The sequence below is a fragment of the Prionailurus bengalensis genome, chromosome C1 (genome assembly GCF_016509475.1).
Source record: "Prionailurus bengalensis isolate Pbe53 chromosome C1, Fcat_Pben_1.1_paternal_pri, whole genome shotgun sequence".
NCBI lineage: Eukaryota > Metazoa > Chordata > Mammalia > Carnivora > Felidae > Prionailurus > Prionailurus bengalensis.
Window position 1 is genome coordinate 20,855,069 of NC_057345.1, and position 17,113 is coordinate 20,872,181.

General features: G+C 39.6%; 1 protein-coding gene across 1 annotated transcript in view; it reads left to right on the forward strand.

Moving 5' to 3' along the window:
- Positions 1-15,268, forward strand: part of STX12 (syntaxin 12) — a 42,645-nt gene extending 27,377 nt beyond the window's left edge. The window contains exons 5-9 of the mRNA XM_043574205.1: positions 4,918-4,961; positions 6,275-6,380; positions 11,100-11,172; positions 12,385-12,467; positions 13,755-15,268. Coding sequence (XP_043430140.1) covers positions 4,918-4,961; positions 6,275-6,380; positions 11,100-11,172; positions 12,385-12,467; positions 13,755-13,847 — 399 coding nt within the window. The 3' untranslated portion in view covers positions 13,848-15,268. The remainder of the gene's footprint in view (positions 1-4,917; positions 4,962-6,274; positions 6,381-11,099; positions 11,173-12,384; positions 12,468-13,754) is intronic.
- The last annotated feature ends 1,845 nt before the right edge of the window (positions 15,269-17,113 follow it).

Genomic DNA, 17,113 nt, shown 5'->3' on the forward strand with positions numbered 1-17,113 from the left:
TATCAGAAGTATAAAAGAGAAGGTGAGATCCATAGAGAGAGGTAAGCTGAGCACTAAAACCACTTTTGCATGGAGTACATTTATGGACGACAAACTTGAACTTCAATTTTGATGTTTTTATGGCATGAGGAGGAACAAAAGTCAAAACCCAGAGTACACACAAGGTGGGGAATCTAAAAGAAGGTGCTGCTCCAATTAAACTGGACCCTAAAAGGCTATATTCTTTTAGGGATGGGTATGCCAAAAGTAAGCCCTTCTTTCCCACAAAAAGATTGTATTAGCACTGAGCTGAGCAGGTGGTGGAGGACAGCAGGGGAGAGGGGACGTTCAGACAATAAGTTGTAGCACAAAGGAACCTTGAAGCAAATTTACTGCCCAAATTCATACTACATGAATGGCCCCAAAGCCTCAAGCTTCAAGTAGTTCTGCAATGTAGAGTACTTAGGTGCCAGGCAGAAGCGAGTACACATCCTTTCTTGTTGGATAAGCCTAGCCCTGAAAGAATACCCTCAAACAATTTTTGTAGCATAATGATCAGCACTGGGTTAAAAATAACCAAGTACACAAAGAAGTAACTCTGAACAAGAACTAGTAGGAACAACAGTGAGGTGAAATAGACCTACAGAGACTTCATATATTAGAATTAGAAGATAACTGTAACTTACTGTGTTTAAAGAAATAAAAGAAAAAATTTTTAAGTCATTATTTTTTTCCTAGTGTTTTTCTTTTTGAGAGAGAGACAGAGCACGAGTGGGGGAGGGGCAGAGAGAGAGGGAGACACAGATTCCGAAGCAGGTTCCAGGCTCTGAGCTGTCAACACAGAACCCAATGGCGGGGCTCGAACCCACAAACTGTGAGATCATGACCTGAGCCCAAGTCGGACACTTAACTGACTAAGACACCCAGGCGCCCCAAAGTAAAAGAATTTTGAAAACATCTACAGGAAGCAGGAAACTATACAAAACTTTGGAAAAGAGTCAGAATATTTTCTAGAATTGAAAAATATGGAAACTAAAAACTTGATTGATGATTTAACTAGAAAATAGAAGATATTTTCTATCTTTTTTTTTTTAATTTTTTTTTAACGTTTATTCACATTTTGAGAGACAGAGTATGAGCAGGGCAGTGGGAGAGAGGGAGGGAGACACAGAATCCGAAGCAGGCTCCAGGCTCTGAGCTGTCAGCACAGCACAGATGCGGGGCTTGAACTCACGAACTGTGATCATGACCTGAGCCGAAGTTGGACTCTCTACCAATTGAGTTACCCAGGTGCCCTGATATTTTCTATCTTATGATATTATGTATCAGCACGTAGCACGGGGTTAAGAAGTTAAATAGGAAGAAAGATTATGAGAAATGGAGAATGAAGTGAAGGATCTAACCTAGTTTTAATTGGAGTTTCAGAATAAAGAGCGGAGCAAACTTAGAACAGAGGTGATATTTGGAGAGATAATGGCTGGTAATATTTTACAACTTATGAGAGGCCCTAATCTTCAGTTTCAAAAAGGCAAACAAATCTCAAAACGAATAAATAAAAGACTTGCATGTAGATACATCAGAGAGAAACTTCAGAACTCCGAAGAAAAAGGAAAATTGTAAAAATAGCCAGGGAAACTATAGAATACCTTCAAAGATGCAGTAGTTGGATTGGCAGTTGATTTCTCAATATCAACAGTGGAAGCCAGTCAAAGACTGTCTTTAATGTCCTAAAGGACAATAACTGCCTATGTAGGATTCTAAACCCAGTGAAAATAGATATCCAGAATGAGGGCTAATTAAAGACATTTTCAGTCAAAAGTGAGTTTACTCTCAGCACACCTTACTTAACATTCTAAAAAATGTACTTTAGGGAAAAGGACAGTGAGCTCAGATGGAAAGTCTGAAAAGCAGAAAGGAATGAAGAGCAAAGAAAGTGGTAAATATGTGAAAAGACAAACCACAAACAGAGAGAAGATATTAGTATATGTATACCTGACAAGGGATTAGTAGTAACCAGAATATAAAAAGAATTCCCATGAATCAATATGAAAAAGATACAACCCAATAGAGCAGTAGTTTCTCAGACTTTTTGATCTCAGGACCCTATATTACACTTAAAATTATTAGGGACGCCAGAGAGCTGTTATTTGTATGAATGGTATCTACTGATAAATACTAGAAATTAAAACTGTGAAGTTTTAAAAATGTTTATTCATTTACACATAATAAACCCATTACATATTAACGTAAATATAAATTAGATTTTCATTAAAAATAACTGCTTTTGGATGTACTCTGGTACATCCAAATCTGTTGGTCTGTTTTGTATTTTGATTGGATCTTTTATCCACATATGATTTTTATATCATGTATTTATCATTTGGAAGATATTGATTCCCCAAGTTATGCAGGTCTTCCAAATGTTGATATACTTCAGTATACAATATCAAAAGGTAATATAGTTATCTTCAGTTTTATCAGAAAAATCTTTAAGAGACTTTGAGAGAGTTGTGAAACTCTTAAGTTCACAAGTGGTAGATACAAATTTTCCAGCATTCTGGTTTTTTTATTTGAAAGCTAGATTTTTTTTTAAGTTTATTATTTATTTTGAGAGAGAGAGAGAGCGAGCGAGCATAAGTTGGGTAGGGCCAGAGAGAGGGAGAAAGAATTCCAAGCAGGCTCCTCCGCGCTATCAGCTCAGAGCCCGATCAGGGGCTGGAATTCACAAACTATGAGATCGTGACCTGAGCTGTGATCAAGAGTTGGATGCTTAACTGACTGAGCCACCCAGGTGCCCTGGAAGCTAGATTTTTTTATCACTGGCAACACACACTGTCCGTTGTTGTCCTTGAGGTGACAAGCTTACATTGTTCATCTTCAAGAACTTATCTGCCAGGGGCGCCTGGATGGCTCAGTTGGTTAAGCATCCAACTTCAGGTCAGGTCATGATCTCACAGTCTGGGAGTTCAAGCCCCGCATCGGGCTCTGTGCTGACAGCTCAGAGCCTGGAGCCTGCTTCGGATTCTGTGTCTCCCTTTCTCTAACCCTCCCCCGCTCATGCTCTGTCTCAAAAGTAAATAAACATAAAAAAAGAAAAAAAGAACTTACCTGCCAAATACCCATGTGAATAACCATAGGTTGTTATACATATATCACACATACAGAAGTTTGTAATTATATATATAGACAAATTTTATTAAAAGTTTACATATTTTTTAAAGTTTGTAACAGTTTTATATATAAATTATATTAAATATGTAAAATGATGTCCCCTAAAAGGAAGTAGCTAGTTCAGCCAGCAGCTCAATTACACATGTGCTTTTCCTGGAGACAAGCATTGGATTTCTGTACAGCACAGAAGTGCTTTGTGTGTACGTCAGGTCTCATACGGAATGTTTTAAAGACCTGTATCGAGGTCTTGAGATATACTTAGTTTATAATTTTAATGGCTTCATTAAGGACGAACTGGCTTTTTTGTGTGTAGTGATGAAGAATACAATAACAGTAGTGCAGTTTGGTGCCACTGCCTTGCATTTGCATTAAAATGCCAGCAGTTTTATCCACCATTGTTTTTGTTCCATGAGTGTAAACATCAACACAGGGAAAACGGCAAATAACATCTTAGTATTATTTTACATAATGGTCAAGTGGAGAGGTACTCAACTTCTTCAGTAGTTATGAAACTGCAAATTAAAACCACAATGAGGTACTATTTCATGTCCAAAAGTAGGGCAAAAATTTTAAATTCTGTGAACACTGAGGGTAGTTGTTACAGATACGATACAACAGGAACTTTCCTACCTGGCCAGTTATAGTCTGAAGTGAAGCAACCCCTGGAAAACATTTTGCCTGTAACTTCAGAACACATCGGTTCTCTCCTAGAGAAAACTGTAAATTTTTATATCAGGATATATGTATTAGAATGTTTACAGCAGCATTTTTTGTAGCAGTCAAAAATTGGAAACCTCCAAATGTCCATCTGTTGTAGAACAGATAAATGCATTATGGTGTGTTCACATACTATAATATACAGCTAAGTAAGGAGATGCATGAACCACAGTTACATTCAGCATCAGGAATGGATCTGGCACAATCTGGTTGTGATCCAATCAAAGCATGAAAGAATACAAACAGTGTGTAACTCCATGTGAAGTTCAAAATCAGGTAAAATGGTATTAAATACGGATACATATCACTGTATTAAAAATACAAGAAAGTGATCACCATAAAGTCAGGGTAGTATTACTTTAAGGGCAAGGGAGGGGGTTTGTAATTGGAGAAGGGCACATAGGTAGGCTTGAGGACACTAGCAAGGTTTTTGTTTCTTTCTTGATCTGGGGAAAGAATAAAAATTAAAAAAAACAACCAAAAAAACCTCACAGTGTTCCTCTGGATGGGTTGAATTTTGAAATTTTCTCCATTTTGTTTGCTCTTTTAATTATTGCTATTATAAAAAGGCAATTTTTCTAATTGGAATAGATTGCTCTTTTAAAATCTTTTCTTGTTTTTAATATATGCATTAGACAGATTTTTGAACTGAGTCTGCCACTTTAGTGCCTGATATGCCATAAATGTCCATTTAAAAAAATCTTCACATGTTGTGAAAGTTTGTTTCCTTGCAAGTTTTCAACTCTTTCCCTTATTCTGCCTCCAGATAGATTGTAAAATAGGTTATCATGATTACTGTTTACTCCTCTCTCCTACCCATGTTCTCTCTGTCCTGTTCAGTAGGGGTGCTGTTCTGAGCCCAGATATGCTTTTAGCTACTTCACACCCATTTCCTAGTCGAGACAGATTGCCAGAGGCCTGTGTCATCTTACAGATCCTGTTGGAGCCAAGGAATGTTGCTTCTTTATACTGTAGCGAAAGGGAGCATTGTTTTGTGTGTCTGTGACGTATTTCTGGATAACAGCAGCAATAATGCCATCTGCTTTCTAGGCGGAAGAGAGGCAAAGAGAGGAGCAGCTCGTCTCATTTGATGGGTAAGGAATTATCCATACAGCCTGCTGGCTGGTAGAGATGGGATTCTGTACGTTTTACTCACCTCTAATTTTAAAAAACAATACAGAAAAGAAGGAAAAATAAAGGGAGATGTGGGGTGAGTATAATCCACCAAATAAAGTTAAAAAGTCAAAACCGTGGGCTTTTCTAAGATCTTTGAATTAGGGAAGGAATAATTTCAAGGTGAATAAAAAAGCCAAAGGAATCCCTGATGCCTTTGTGTTGGGAAGAGAGCTTGGCTCCCTAGGAGTGAGTATTAACACATGAATCTACAGATTAGGATTTTACCTCTAATTCAGATTTAAGTTTTTCAAAGTCCTTGGGTCTCTGTTTACCCATCTCTAAAACGGAAGCAACTCATTCTTTTAGGAGCAGTACAAGGAAAAAAGCAAACAATTTGCACCTGAAAGACATCTTCTTTTTTTCACTTCTCCAAACTGAATTAACCAATTGCATAGAAATGTATTTGTGGTATTCAGAACTTAAAATGCTTTATCATAGGTACGTATCTGTCTCTCCCCACTACACTGTGAGCACCTCAAAGGTGTGTCTGGTGGGATCTATTTTATTCAGTTTTGTATCTCTAGCGCATGGAGGAAACCCTTTAAATACCGTGGAGATGATGTCTGACTTATGCCTACTATTGGGAAAATGCTTAATACTGGATTTCCAAAGTGTTTTATGTCTAGTATAATATGTAGTGTGCCTTTTTTCTAAATATGGTACCTGAAAAGAAGAGTTAAAACATTTCACTAGCTTTTTATTTTAGTTTTCTTTTGAGAGGCGTTTAACCCAAAGCATAACCTCAAGGAATTTTCTGAAAACCAGAGGATGTGATTCTGTTAGACAAATTGGAAAAGCACTGACAGATCACTTAGCCTGCTCTCCTCCACCCATTTAGTACCCGGGAGACCAACACAGCTGGCACTTTGAGAGGGGATGGGCCAGTATGCTTCATTGACTTCAAGTCTCTGTCCGCTTTCCTTGTCTAGTAAGCCCTGGCAAGATTGCAGAATGTGTACCCCCAGCTGGAAAACAGCAAGGAGTCCCATCCCTTATAATCCTGCTTCATCTCTGTTTTGCCCATGGGAGCTGAGACTTTGTTTTCTTGGTGTTATCAGCTCTTCGCCTCCAGATAGGAAGAACATGGCCCTCAAGGACTTTGTATTGATACCAGAGGCGTTCGAGCCCTAGTAGTGTCCTTGGATAGGCTCTGCTGGTAGTCGAGATGTTGTAGGCGTCTCGTGTACACCTTAGAGAGGAGGAATCAACTAATGTGCTTGTCTCCTTGCAGCCATGAGGAGTGGAACCAGATGCAGAGCCAGGAGGATGAGGTGGCCATCACTGAACAGGATCTGGAACTTATTAAAGAGAGAGAAACAGCAATTCGGCAGCTGGAGGTGAGAGCCAGGTTGTGTTGTTTGTTTGACTCCGTGTATCTGCACTCTAACCCACCTGGATTTTCTCTCAGTGATTATGAAAAAGCATGAAATGAGTCCTTATGTGATTTGTATATTATATCTCAGTGTAATCATGGCGAATTTGAACTACTCTTACGACAGTACCGGCCACGGTGCCCAAAAAGACTCAAATCCTTTCTTCAATTACCATATCTTACATGGTGTCCACGAGAATGACAGAGCAAGGCATGAAGAACAGAGCAAGGCAAACATATATTTTATTGCTCGTTAATACTTTGCCCCTAGACCTCTGTGTCAACTTCTAGATCGGGTAGGAGTCTATGGAGAGAGCCTCTTTGCTTAATCTGAGTACCTCAGAATAAAGGCAGACCAAAAAGTTTGCTTAATTTTTGTGCCTCCCAAAGTCCAGTCCCAGGTTGTGGATATGAGTTCAGTGCAGAGAAACAGGAACAGTTTTTGAGGTGGGGGTTGAGGGAAAGGTCTCGAGGCCTTTCTTACCTGATTTTCAGGTTAACCTTAACTTATGTAGTGACCAGCATATTCTTTTTTTTTTTTTTTAATGTTTATTTATTTTTGAGAGAGAGAGAGCATGAGCACACACAAGTGGGGGAAGGGCAGAGAGAAAGGGGGACAGAAGATCTGAAGCAGGCTCTGCACTGACAGCAGAGAACCAGTGTGGGGTTCGAACTCACAAACTGGGAGATCATGACCAGAGCCAAAGTCGGATGCTCAACCAACTGAGCCACCCACAGCAACCCCATGACCAGTATATTCTTAAACTTAAGGAGTTTTCTCCTCCACGCAGCTAGAAGACTGCCATCCCTGGGGGCAGTGGGGAGAGGGGGGCTGTAGAGAGGAGAAACTTGGAGCGCCTCTATGACCTTCAGCTGTGGCAGTGGCTCTGAACTCTGACTGTACCTTAGTGTCACTTGGAGATTTTTTTTCCAAATGCTCAGCTGTCCTCCCTTACCCACCAACTATTAGTTTCGATTTTGTGAAATTCCTATTTTTTGTATGTTAAAAATGGGCAGATATCCACAAGAAGCCCTGGGCATGGATTTTTTTTTTTTTTTTTTAACAAACCTACCAGGTGATTATAATGGACATTCAGGGTAGAGACTCACTGCCCTAGAGACCATTGGTGTTTGTGTTTATTTTTTTTTAATGTTTATTTATTTTTGAGAGAGAAAGCATGAGCAGGGAAAGGGCAGAGAGAGAGAGAAAAAGAGGATCCGAAGCAGACTCTGGGCTGACAGCAGAGAACCCAATGTGGGTCACGAACTCACAAACTGAGAGATCATGACCTGACCCAAAATTGGACACCCAACCAGGCGCTCCTGTGTTTTATATATATATATATTTTTTTTAAATAAAATATTTATATATATATTTAAAATAAAATATTTATATATATTTTATATATATTTATATATACATATTTAAAATAAAAATATATGTGTGTGTATATATATATATTAAATATTTATTTATTTTTGAGAGAGAGACAGAGTATAAGTGGGGGAGGGGCAGAGAGAGAGGAAAACACAGGATCCAAAGCAGGCTCCAGGCTCTGAGCTGTCAGCACAAAGCCTGACATGGGGCTTGAACTCATGACTGGTGAGATTGTGACCTGAACTGAAGTTGGAAGCTTAAGTGACTGAGCCACACACATACACACACACACACACACACACACACACACACACACACGTATATAATTTTTACTAATTTTTATTTGTAATTTTTTTCACTTTTTTATTTTCTTTTTTAATTTTTTTTAAGTGTCTGTGTTGAGATGGAACAATTCATCCTCAACTGTGATGATTTTATTGTCTTCAAAGATGTCTTATTTTTTCTCTTTTTCACCTACTGCAACTAATCATCAACTTGGTTCTCTGACATTAGAAATACTGTTCTAGCAGAGAGTCGAGTGAGACATGGAGCTAAGGAAAGGAGTGTAAGGTGGTGGATGTCAGGAGCATAGTGGGCACTTGACAGATTCAGGAACATTAAGTCTAAATGCCTTAACTGGGGCTGCATTTTCCTCTCCAGTCATTTCCTACATCTACTGTACAAACCCTATTCTTTTTTCTTTTTTTAAGTTTATTTATTTTGAGAGAGAGTGTGCGCGCACACGCACACACGCATGCACACACGCATGCACACAAGTGGGGGAGGGGCAGAGAGAGAGGGGGAGAGAGAGAATCCCAAGCAGGCTCTGCACCATCAGTGCTGAGCCCAATGCAGGACTCAAACCCACGAACCGTGAGATTGTGACCTGAGCCGAAGTTGGACACTTAACAGGCTGAACCACCAGGTGCCCCACAAACCCTATTCAAATGGAAAAACAACACAGTGTTGTGTCTCCTCGACTCTCACACTGCACTTCTAACATTTCTGGCCACCAAACGTGGGCTTTATCCACATGAAGCAATTCTGTAACACCAGCTGGGTGTTTTACAATTTAACCCAATTCTGACACTGTCTACCTGGAGTTAGCATCAGATCCCACAGGTTAAGGGCTCAATCCCACAAGACTGCATCCTCTCCACAACTTGGGAAGCCAGTTGTAAGTCTAGGTTGTTACCTGTGCTTCTGACAGGCTGTCAATTGGAGGTTTTCATGGCCTTGGCTTTGATTAATTTGCTAGAGCAGCTTAGAGCTTAGGAAAACAACAGGTTACTGCTTTATCATAAAAGGTTACAGCTCAGGAGCAGCCAGATGAAGAGATGCACAGGGGAATGTGTATGGAGCTTCCATGCCATCTCCACGTGCACCACTCTACCAGGACCTCTGTGCTCACCAACCCAGCAGTGTTCTCAGTCCTGCCATTTAGTATTTTTGTAGAGGCTTCTTTATGTAGGCATGGTTGATTAAATCATTGGTTATTGGTGGTTGAGTCAACCTCCAGCCCCTCTGATGAGAAGATTGGTTCCCCTGGCAACCAGCCCCCATCCTGAGGGGCTTTCCAAAAGCCTTGTTCTTTTTTTTTTTTTTTTTTTTAATTTTTTTTTTTTTAACGTTTATTTATTTTTGAGACAGAGAGAGACAGAGCATGAACGAGGAGGGTCAGAGAGAGAGAGAGGGAGACACAGAATCCGAAGCAGGCTCCAGGCTCTGAGTTGTCAGCACAGAGCCCGACGCGGGGCTCGAACTCACGGACCGCGAGATCATGACCTGAGCCAAAGTCGGCCGCCTAACTGACTGAGCCACCCAGGCACCCCCAAAAGCCTTGTTCTTAACATAAGCTCAGGTGTGGTTGAAAGGGGTTTCTTATGAATAACGAGAGATAATTTTATCTCTCTTATCACTCAGGAAATTTCAAGGGTTTTAACAGCTCTGCTCCAGGAACAGGATGAAGACTAAATATATACTTCTTATTATAAATCACAATTGCATACCTGTGTTGTAACCAAACTGGGCTCTTTGCTCTTTAACTCTGTTAACTTTTTGTTTATATGGCTTCTCCTTTGCTTTAAGGTACAACTCAAGTCCTACTTCTTCTGCAAGCCTTTCTCTACACTCCTTACTGTACTATTTACTAGTCGCTTCCTATATAATGACTTATAAAGAAAAGTACTGATCCCACCCTCTTCCATCCCACCCTAGTAGCTAGTCAGTCTTTCTGTATCTACAGCAACTAGCAGACTGTGCCAACTACAGTAGACTCTTAGCAAGTAATTGAGGCTTTGAGGTGCTGGTAAGAACTAGTCTTGCTAAGCTATGATTAGGAAGTCATGGCTTTCAAGGCATTGTTTTTTATTGTGCCATTCCGAGAAGCAGTATATTGCAATTGAAAGAGCCTGGACTTGGGGCACCTGGATGGCTCAGTCAGGTAGGCATCTGACACTCGATCCCAGCTTAGGTCTTGATCTCAGAGTCATGAGTTCGAGCCTCGTGATAGGCTCCATACTGGGCTCCGCGGAGCCTACTTATAAGGAAAAAAAAAAAAAAAGAGCGTAGGCTGTAGAGATATTCTGGCCCCAACGCTTAGTTTCCTCACTGACCAGCTTTGTGACCAGTTATATAACCTCTCTGAGCCTTATTATCCTCAGAGATACTTGACTTCATACAGTTACTGAATAGTTAATGTAAATATCATAGAGGCATAGTAACATAATGAAAATATCATGAACTTTTCGTTCTCAGCTCTGCCACTAGCTATCTTTGAGACCTCGGGACAAGTCATAAACCTCTCTGAGCCCCAGTTTTCTGTACAATGGGGATAATATATGTTTCAATTTGTTGTCATGGGTACCAACTAAGTAATGATTAATAATAGCTAACACTTATGAAATGCTTATCACACAGTTCTGAGAACTTTATATCAATTTATTTAGTACTTCTGTGCTTTAGTATGAGATGGATACCGTCATTACCCACATTTTAGAGGGGCTGGCCCAAAATGGTACAAGACTGTGGAGGATTAAATTCACACAGCAAGACTGTGGGTCCTCTCTAGCTGACATTCAGACTCTAAGAGTCTGTGCTGAATTATCTACCTGGTATAGTTCTTGGCACATAGTAGGCATTTAGTAAATGTTAATTAACATTATTTTTCATTTTCAGTTTGTGGAGAAAGCATGATTTATGAGCCTTAGAAACACATGTTATGTTTATAGCCAAAATTTTAGCTAAGTAGAGGAACTGAATTGTCTAACATGTTGCCTAATATTAACTATTTTTTGTGTTCCTTAGGCTGACATTTTGGATGTCAATCAGATATTTAAAGATTTGGCCATGATGATCCATGATCAGGGTGATCTAATTGGTATGTATCATTGATACCTTTACCATAAGGTGAGTTAATAGTAGTATTTGTGTATGAGGAAGTCAGTAAGATGTGTCTTAGGAATTTAGGAATGCCATTTAAAAATTATTAAATTTGGGGCACCTGGGTGGCTCAGTCGGTTGGGCATCTGACTTCAGCTCAGGTCATGATCTCATGGTTCATGAGTTTGAGCCCTGCATTGGGCTCTGTGCTGACAGCTCAGAGCCTGGAGCCTGCTTCAGATTCTGTGTCTCCCTCTCTTTCTCTGCCCCTCCCCTGCTCGCACTCTGTCTCTGTCTCTCAAAAATGAGTAAATGTTAAAAAAAAATTTTTTAATAAATAAAAATTAAAATTATTAAATTCATTTTCTTAGCCCTTTTCTTATAGTGTCAAATGTAGATGCAAAAGTGAGACCCCCATGAGAACTCAGCTCACTTGCCATAGCCTCTTTATTTATTTATTTATTTATTTATTTATTTATTTTTTAATGTTTGCTTATTTTTGAGAGAGAGAGAGACAGAATGTGATCAGGAGAGGAGCAGAGAGAGAAGGAGACACAGAATCTGAAACAGGCTCCAGGCTCTGAGCTGTCAGCACAGAGCCCGACTCGGGCCTCGAACTCACAAACCGTGAGATCATGACCTGAGCCAAAGCCTGACGCTCAACCGACTGAGCCACCCAGGCACTCCTCCATAGCCTCTTTTTAAGTCTTTGGCTGTTTAGGAAAATAGCTGTTGGCTTCCTAGCTTTTATCTCCAGAAACTTGCACAATTTTGGGATTAGTAACTCTTTTTTTAAGCTTTTTTATTTGGAAATAATTTCAAGTTTAGAAAAGTTGCAAAAATAAAAATACTACAGGAACTCTTTTGTAACCTTTACCCGGATTTACCTCTTAATAACGTTCTACCCCATTTGCTTTATATTTGCTCTAAGTCTTTCCCTCTAAATATATATGTGTATACATGATTTTTTCTGAAGCATTTGTGGGTCAGTTGCATACTTCATAACCCTTTACCACAAAAAGAGTTCAGTATTTATTTCCAAAGAATAGAGCTTATTCTCTTACCCAGTTAGTAACTTTTGATTTCATGGCTGGATAGCTGGATAGATGGTGGTCAAACCAGAACCCACAATATCAGGAGTGTGTTTAATTTGCCATCTTGAAACATCGAGTGTGGTAAAATCATCCACTACCCTTCTTTTTCTTTGCAGACAGCATAGAAGCCAATGTGGAAAGCTCAGAGGTACATGTAGAAAGAGCCACTGATCAGTTACAGCGAGCTGCCTACTATCAGGTAAAAGCAGGTACCAAAGAAAGTCACTGTGCTGCAGATTTATGGGCCATCACAGCTCATTGACACGTTCAGAACAGCTGCAGCCTTTTGCCTGTTAGGTTTGAGCTGGAGGCAAGTGGTCATAATTGCTGTCCCAGTTCCGTTTTTAGTATTTTCCTCCACAGAGAAATCTACAAAAAGACATCAAACCTTGAATAAACTTACACAGGAGCTTCACTGCTACGAGGCTAACCCCATAAAGTAGCATGATACCTAAATCTGGCATAAGGCTAATTTTATATTCTGAGCAGCTAAAATTTGTTTCGATTAGTATAGTAATAGGTACAAAGTAGGACTTTGCAGATACTTTATGTTGACTGTTGCCACAGAGGATGGACATAAAATCAATTCCAGCTGCTATTTGTGAATCATTAGGGGTTTATCATTTGGGGGTTCTTTTTCTATGAATAAGTAGAAGTTAATTGTTGTACTTTGTATGAAATGATATTCTTTTACATATTAGCTGAAACTCCGGATTTGTGACCTTTATCTGGATCTTTGTCTCAAACACGCTGAAGGAGCTACTGTTCATTTCCTCTCTGTTTGGTGCTATATTGCTTTTTAGAAATAGACAGCATTTCAGCCATTTTCCATGTTCCTGGGTTAGTTATATTTTACCCAGAAATGTTCTTAAAGAAATCTGTATTTAATAATAGTGTTTCCTTTTTAAAACTGAGTGATGGCAACTTTAGTGTCAAACAGTAAAGGAATTATGAAGTAAATTACACACATCCACTCAATATTATATTGTGTGGGAATTAAATTTTTATGCTAAAATGTTAAGTGAGAAAAACATCATACAGTATGATCCCAATTCTGTCAAATAACGATATGCATCGATAAAAAAGATCATAAGGAAATAGAATCAAAATGTCAGCAGTTTTATCCGTAGGTGATTATTTTCTTTCTGCTTGTCTGTATTTTTTACAACAAACATAAAATTTTATAACAGGCATAAAGCGTTTATTAAAATACACATGCACAAGTGACTTACTTTATTACAACTAATGCCTAGCAGCAGAGGTATAAACAATCCCTTTGCAAAAATGTGTTAGGAACTAGAACTCATACTGTTGCCTCCTGCTGCTGATAACTGTCGAGATTTGGGGCATGCCTCTCTCCGTATTCATGCATGGATAGAATTCATTTTGAATTACAAGGAGGCAGATTTATGAAACACCTTGGAGTCTTAGATAAGAAGAATTTTACTTGTTTCACGAGTGTCTCCTTACCTATTTTTCTCCTCAGAAAAAATCTCGGAAGAAGATCTGTATCCTGGTGCTTGTCCTGTCAGTGATTATTGTAATCTTGGTACTTATTATCTGGCAAATTTATAAATGAAGTCATTGCCTCAGAGCCGCCTTCTGCTGAGCTGTTTTCAAGGGCACGTGCTTCATGGAGTCTTGCCAGAACAAACTGATCACAAGAAGAGAGCATACACCAGAATGTCCTGTAATAATTTAGTTAGAAAATAACTACTAACTAGTCCTTGGAATTAGTGACCTATGGAGACAGTATTTATCAATTTACATATACATTTTATTGATTTCTCAAATTCAGAATTAATTTATGTGGATTTTGCTTTCTCTTGTGTTCTGATCACCCTTCATCCCAAGTGTTTACTGAAAATTCCATTCTAGATGTTCTTGTTTTGACAGGTGACACTACAGTCTTGTAATACTGTCATTTTGTGTGTATACTAGATTCACTTTTTTACTAGCAACTGAGACAGAATTCCTTTCTGACACCCAGCGCAGCGGAGTCTGTGAGAAACTATATTATAAGCCAGTACTTTTTATAATTTAACATTTTAATTTGAATTCCCAAGAAGCCTATTCTCTTTCTGCTTGGAAAGATTAGGACAGTGTATTTAACTGGAAAGTGAAACACTGCACATTTGATCCAGATTAAAAGTGTCTATGTGAGCTGGCCACTTATGGGGGTTCCTGTTAGTGGGGCTTAAAGTTTACTTTATTATTTCCTAATGTCATCCGCAGCAGTTCATCTGTACACACACTAAACCATCTTGTTCACTTTGATAAGAGGTTAATTTAATTAACATTACTGTGCTCTCTGGGGTCCCTCTCCCCATGTCTGTATAGAAAGGGAGAATTAGACAAAGCATGCTTTTGGAAAGCAAATAGGAATTGTTTGGAATGATTTAAACTTTTTGTTGTTGTTCACTTGTGGTTCTACATTCCTGGCGAATGATGAATGTTGCTGTCAAAAGGCTGCCCCTTACCCATGAGGGTTGCTGGCCGTTTGATGGCAGGAAGATTTTTAAAGGCTAGACTGAAGTTGGTTTAAAATTTATTTCCATGAACCTGGTGATACAGAAAAGGTTCATTTTTGTAAATAATACTGGTTTGGAATAGTGATGTTAGACTTACCCTAATTTATGAACAAGAGATTAATCTCCATGCGTAGTTTTAGACAAAAAAAAAAAAGTTTCAATAAAAGATTGCTGTCTTGTAATATAAATGTTGTCCACTTCCCTTTTCCACACAGGTCTAGAGAAGTTAAAGGGAATGTAATTTCTGTAGACTCACACATAAATGTGTTTTGGGCCAATTTCAGTTCATCCTTTAGTGAATTAGAGGATTGGGCTACCCTGGATATATTTATATTCATTTCTTCCACTCCCTTTAATGTTAATCTCCTTTTACCAAACTAATGTGAATAGTAGGGAGACAAGGGCCCAGATGCCTAAGTTTCTTTGTACTCTTGCACTCCTTAATACAAATAAACATTTTAAAAACTTTTGTAGTAAGTTTTTATGAGTTAACGTCCTGATGCGGTAGCTATGAGGTTATGTGCTGTCCTGAGAAACGTTGAGACCCGCAAGAAGCTGGAGATCGGGTGAGGGCTGGTTTGGAGGTGGAATAAGGGCCGCCGCTGCCCATTCCTTGAAAAACAGAATGGAGCTACTGCGGTGTCAGTGGCCCAAGCGGCAGCTTCAGGGCTAATTGCTTGGTTCTACAATCATGGGCCCTTCAGCTCCAGATTAAAGCTGGACTCGGATGCATCATTTGTAACATTTCAGGCAAGAGAACATTCTTGATTGTGAAAAACAATTTCAGTTTGGGTTAAATGAAGCTATCATAGTTCTGTTCTATAATACTATGTAATCTAGTGGTCGTGGTACCTAGTGGTCACGGGTAGCAAATATGACCTTGGCTAGAATTCAAATGGCCTGGAGTTTGTGGTAGTTGCCAAGAGGTTGTGGTAGGTGGTCTTAATAAACGTGTTCACAGAATCCTTATCTGTGCCTTGTTTGTCTTTGGGCGGGGGGGGGGGGGGGGAAGGGGGCATCATGGTCTAGGATGGTGGTTCTTAACCGTGGCTTCCCATCAGAAACTAAAAAATACTGATACCTAGGTGCCCCTGCCACGAGATTCTAATTCAGTTAGCTTGGAGTATATATAGCCTGGGCATTTAAAAGCTCTAGATAATTCTCATGTGTAACCATGGTTGAGAACCATTAGTTTGGAGGTCAAAAACTAGACGAGTGGGGTGCCCGGGTGGCTCAGTCGGTTAAGTGTCCGACTCTTGATTCCTGCTCAGGTCATGATCTCACAGTTCATGGGTTTGAGCCCCATGTCAGGCTCTGCACTGGTAGGGCAGAGCCTGCTTGGGATCTTCTCTCTTTCTCTGCTCCTCCCTTGTTCTCTCTCTCTCTCTCTCTCTCTCAAAATAAATAAACTTAACAAACAGGGGCACCTGGGTGGCTCAGTCAGTTAAGCCTCTGACTTCAGCTCAGGTCATGATCTCACAGTTTGTGAGTTTGAGCCCCACATCGGGCTCTGCACTGACAGCTCAGAGCCTGGAGCCTGCTTCCGATTCTGTGTCTCCCTCTCTGCTCCTCCCCTGCACATGCTCTGCCTCTCTCTGTCTCTCAAAAACAAACATTAAAAACAAACAAACAAAAACCCTTAGACCGGAGTACAGAAAAACTGAAGAATCTTGGCCCTGCCATTAAATCGCTGTAGTTATTTGGACAAGTCTTTCAATGTATGAGCCCCAAGTTTTCTCAGTACCTCTCTTCTAGCTGTAAAATTTTCTGATTATAAGGATCACGGGTTTGGCCTGAACATAACAAATTGCTTGCCCCTGTATTATTTTCATTTTCTCTTCCCCTTTCTCCTTCCTTTAAGGAATGTTGTAGAAACACTAAGCAGACCTACCATTCTCTCAAGTGAATTAAAACTGTAGTACTATATAGGGTAAAGTAGAAATGTCATTCTGGGCCCTTCATCTGGGAATGCTCCAGAACAAGAACTTGGTAGCAGCTAGACTCCTGCTTTCAGAGAATGTTTTGTCTTGTCTTGTTTTGCTAAGGGGTGGTGATACACTGCCTTCTACCATTGGACAAAAATATCAAATTGGAATTACCATTGCGTCAGTGCAAAGTAAAACACCCTAAGTGTCCTCCATTCATTTTTTAAATTGAAGCATAATTGACCTACAATATTCTTTTTTTTTAATTTTTTTTTAACGTTTATTTATTTTTGAGACAGAGAGAGACAGAGATGAACGGGGGAGGGTCAGAGAGAGGGAGACACAGAATCTGAAACAGGCTCCAGGCTCTGAGCTGTCAGCACAGAGCC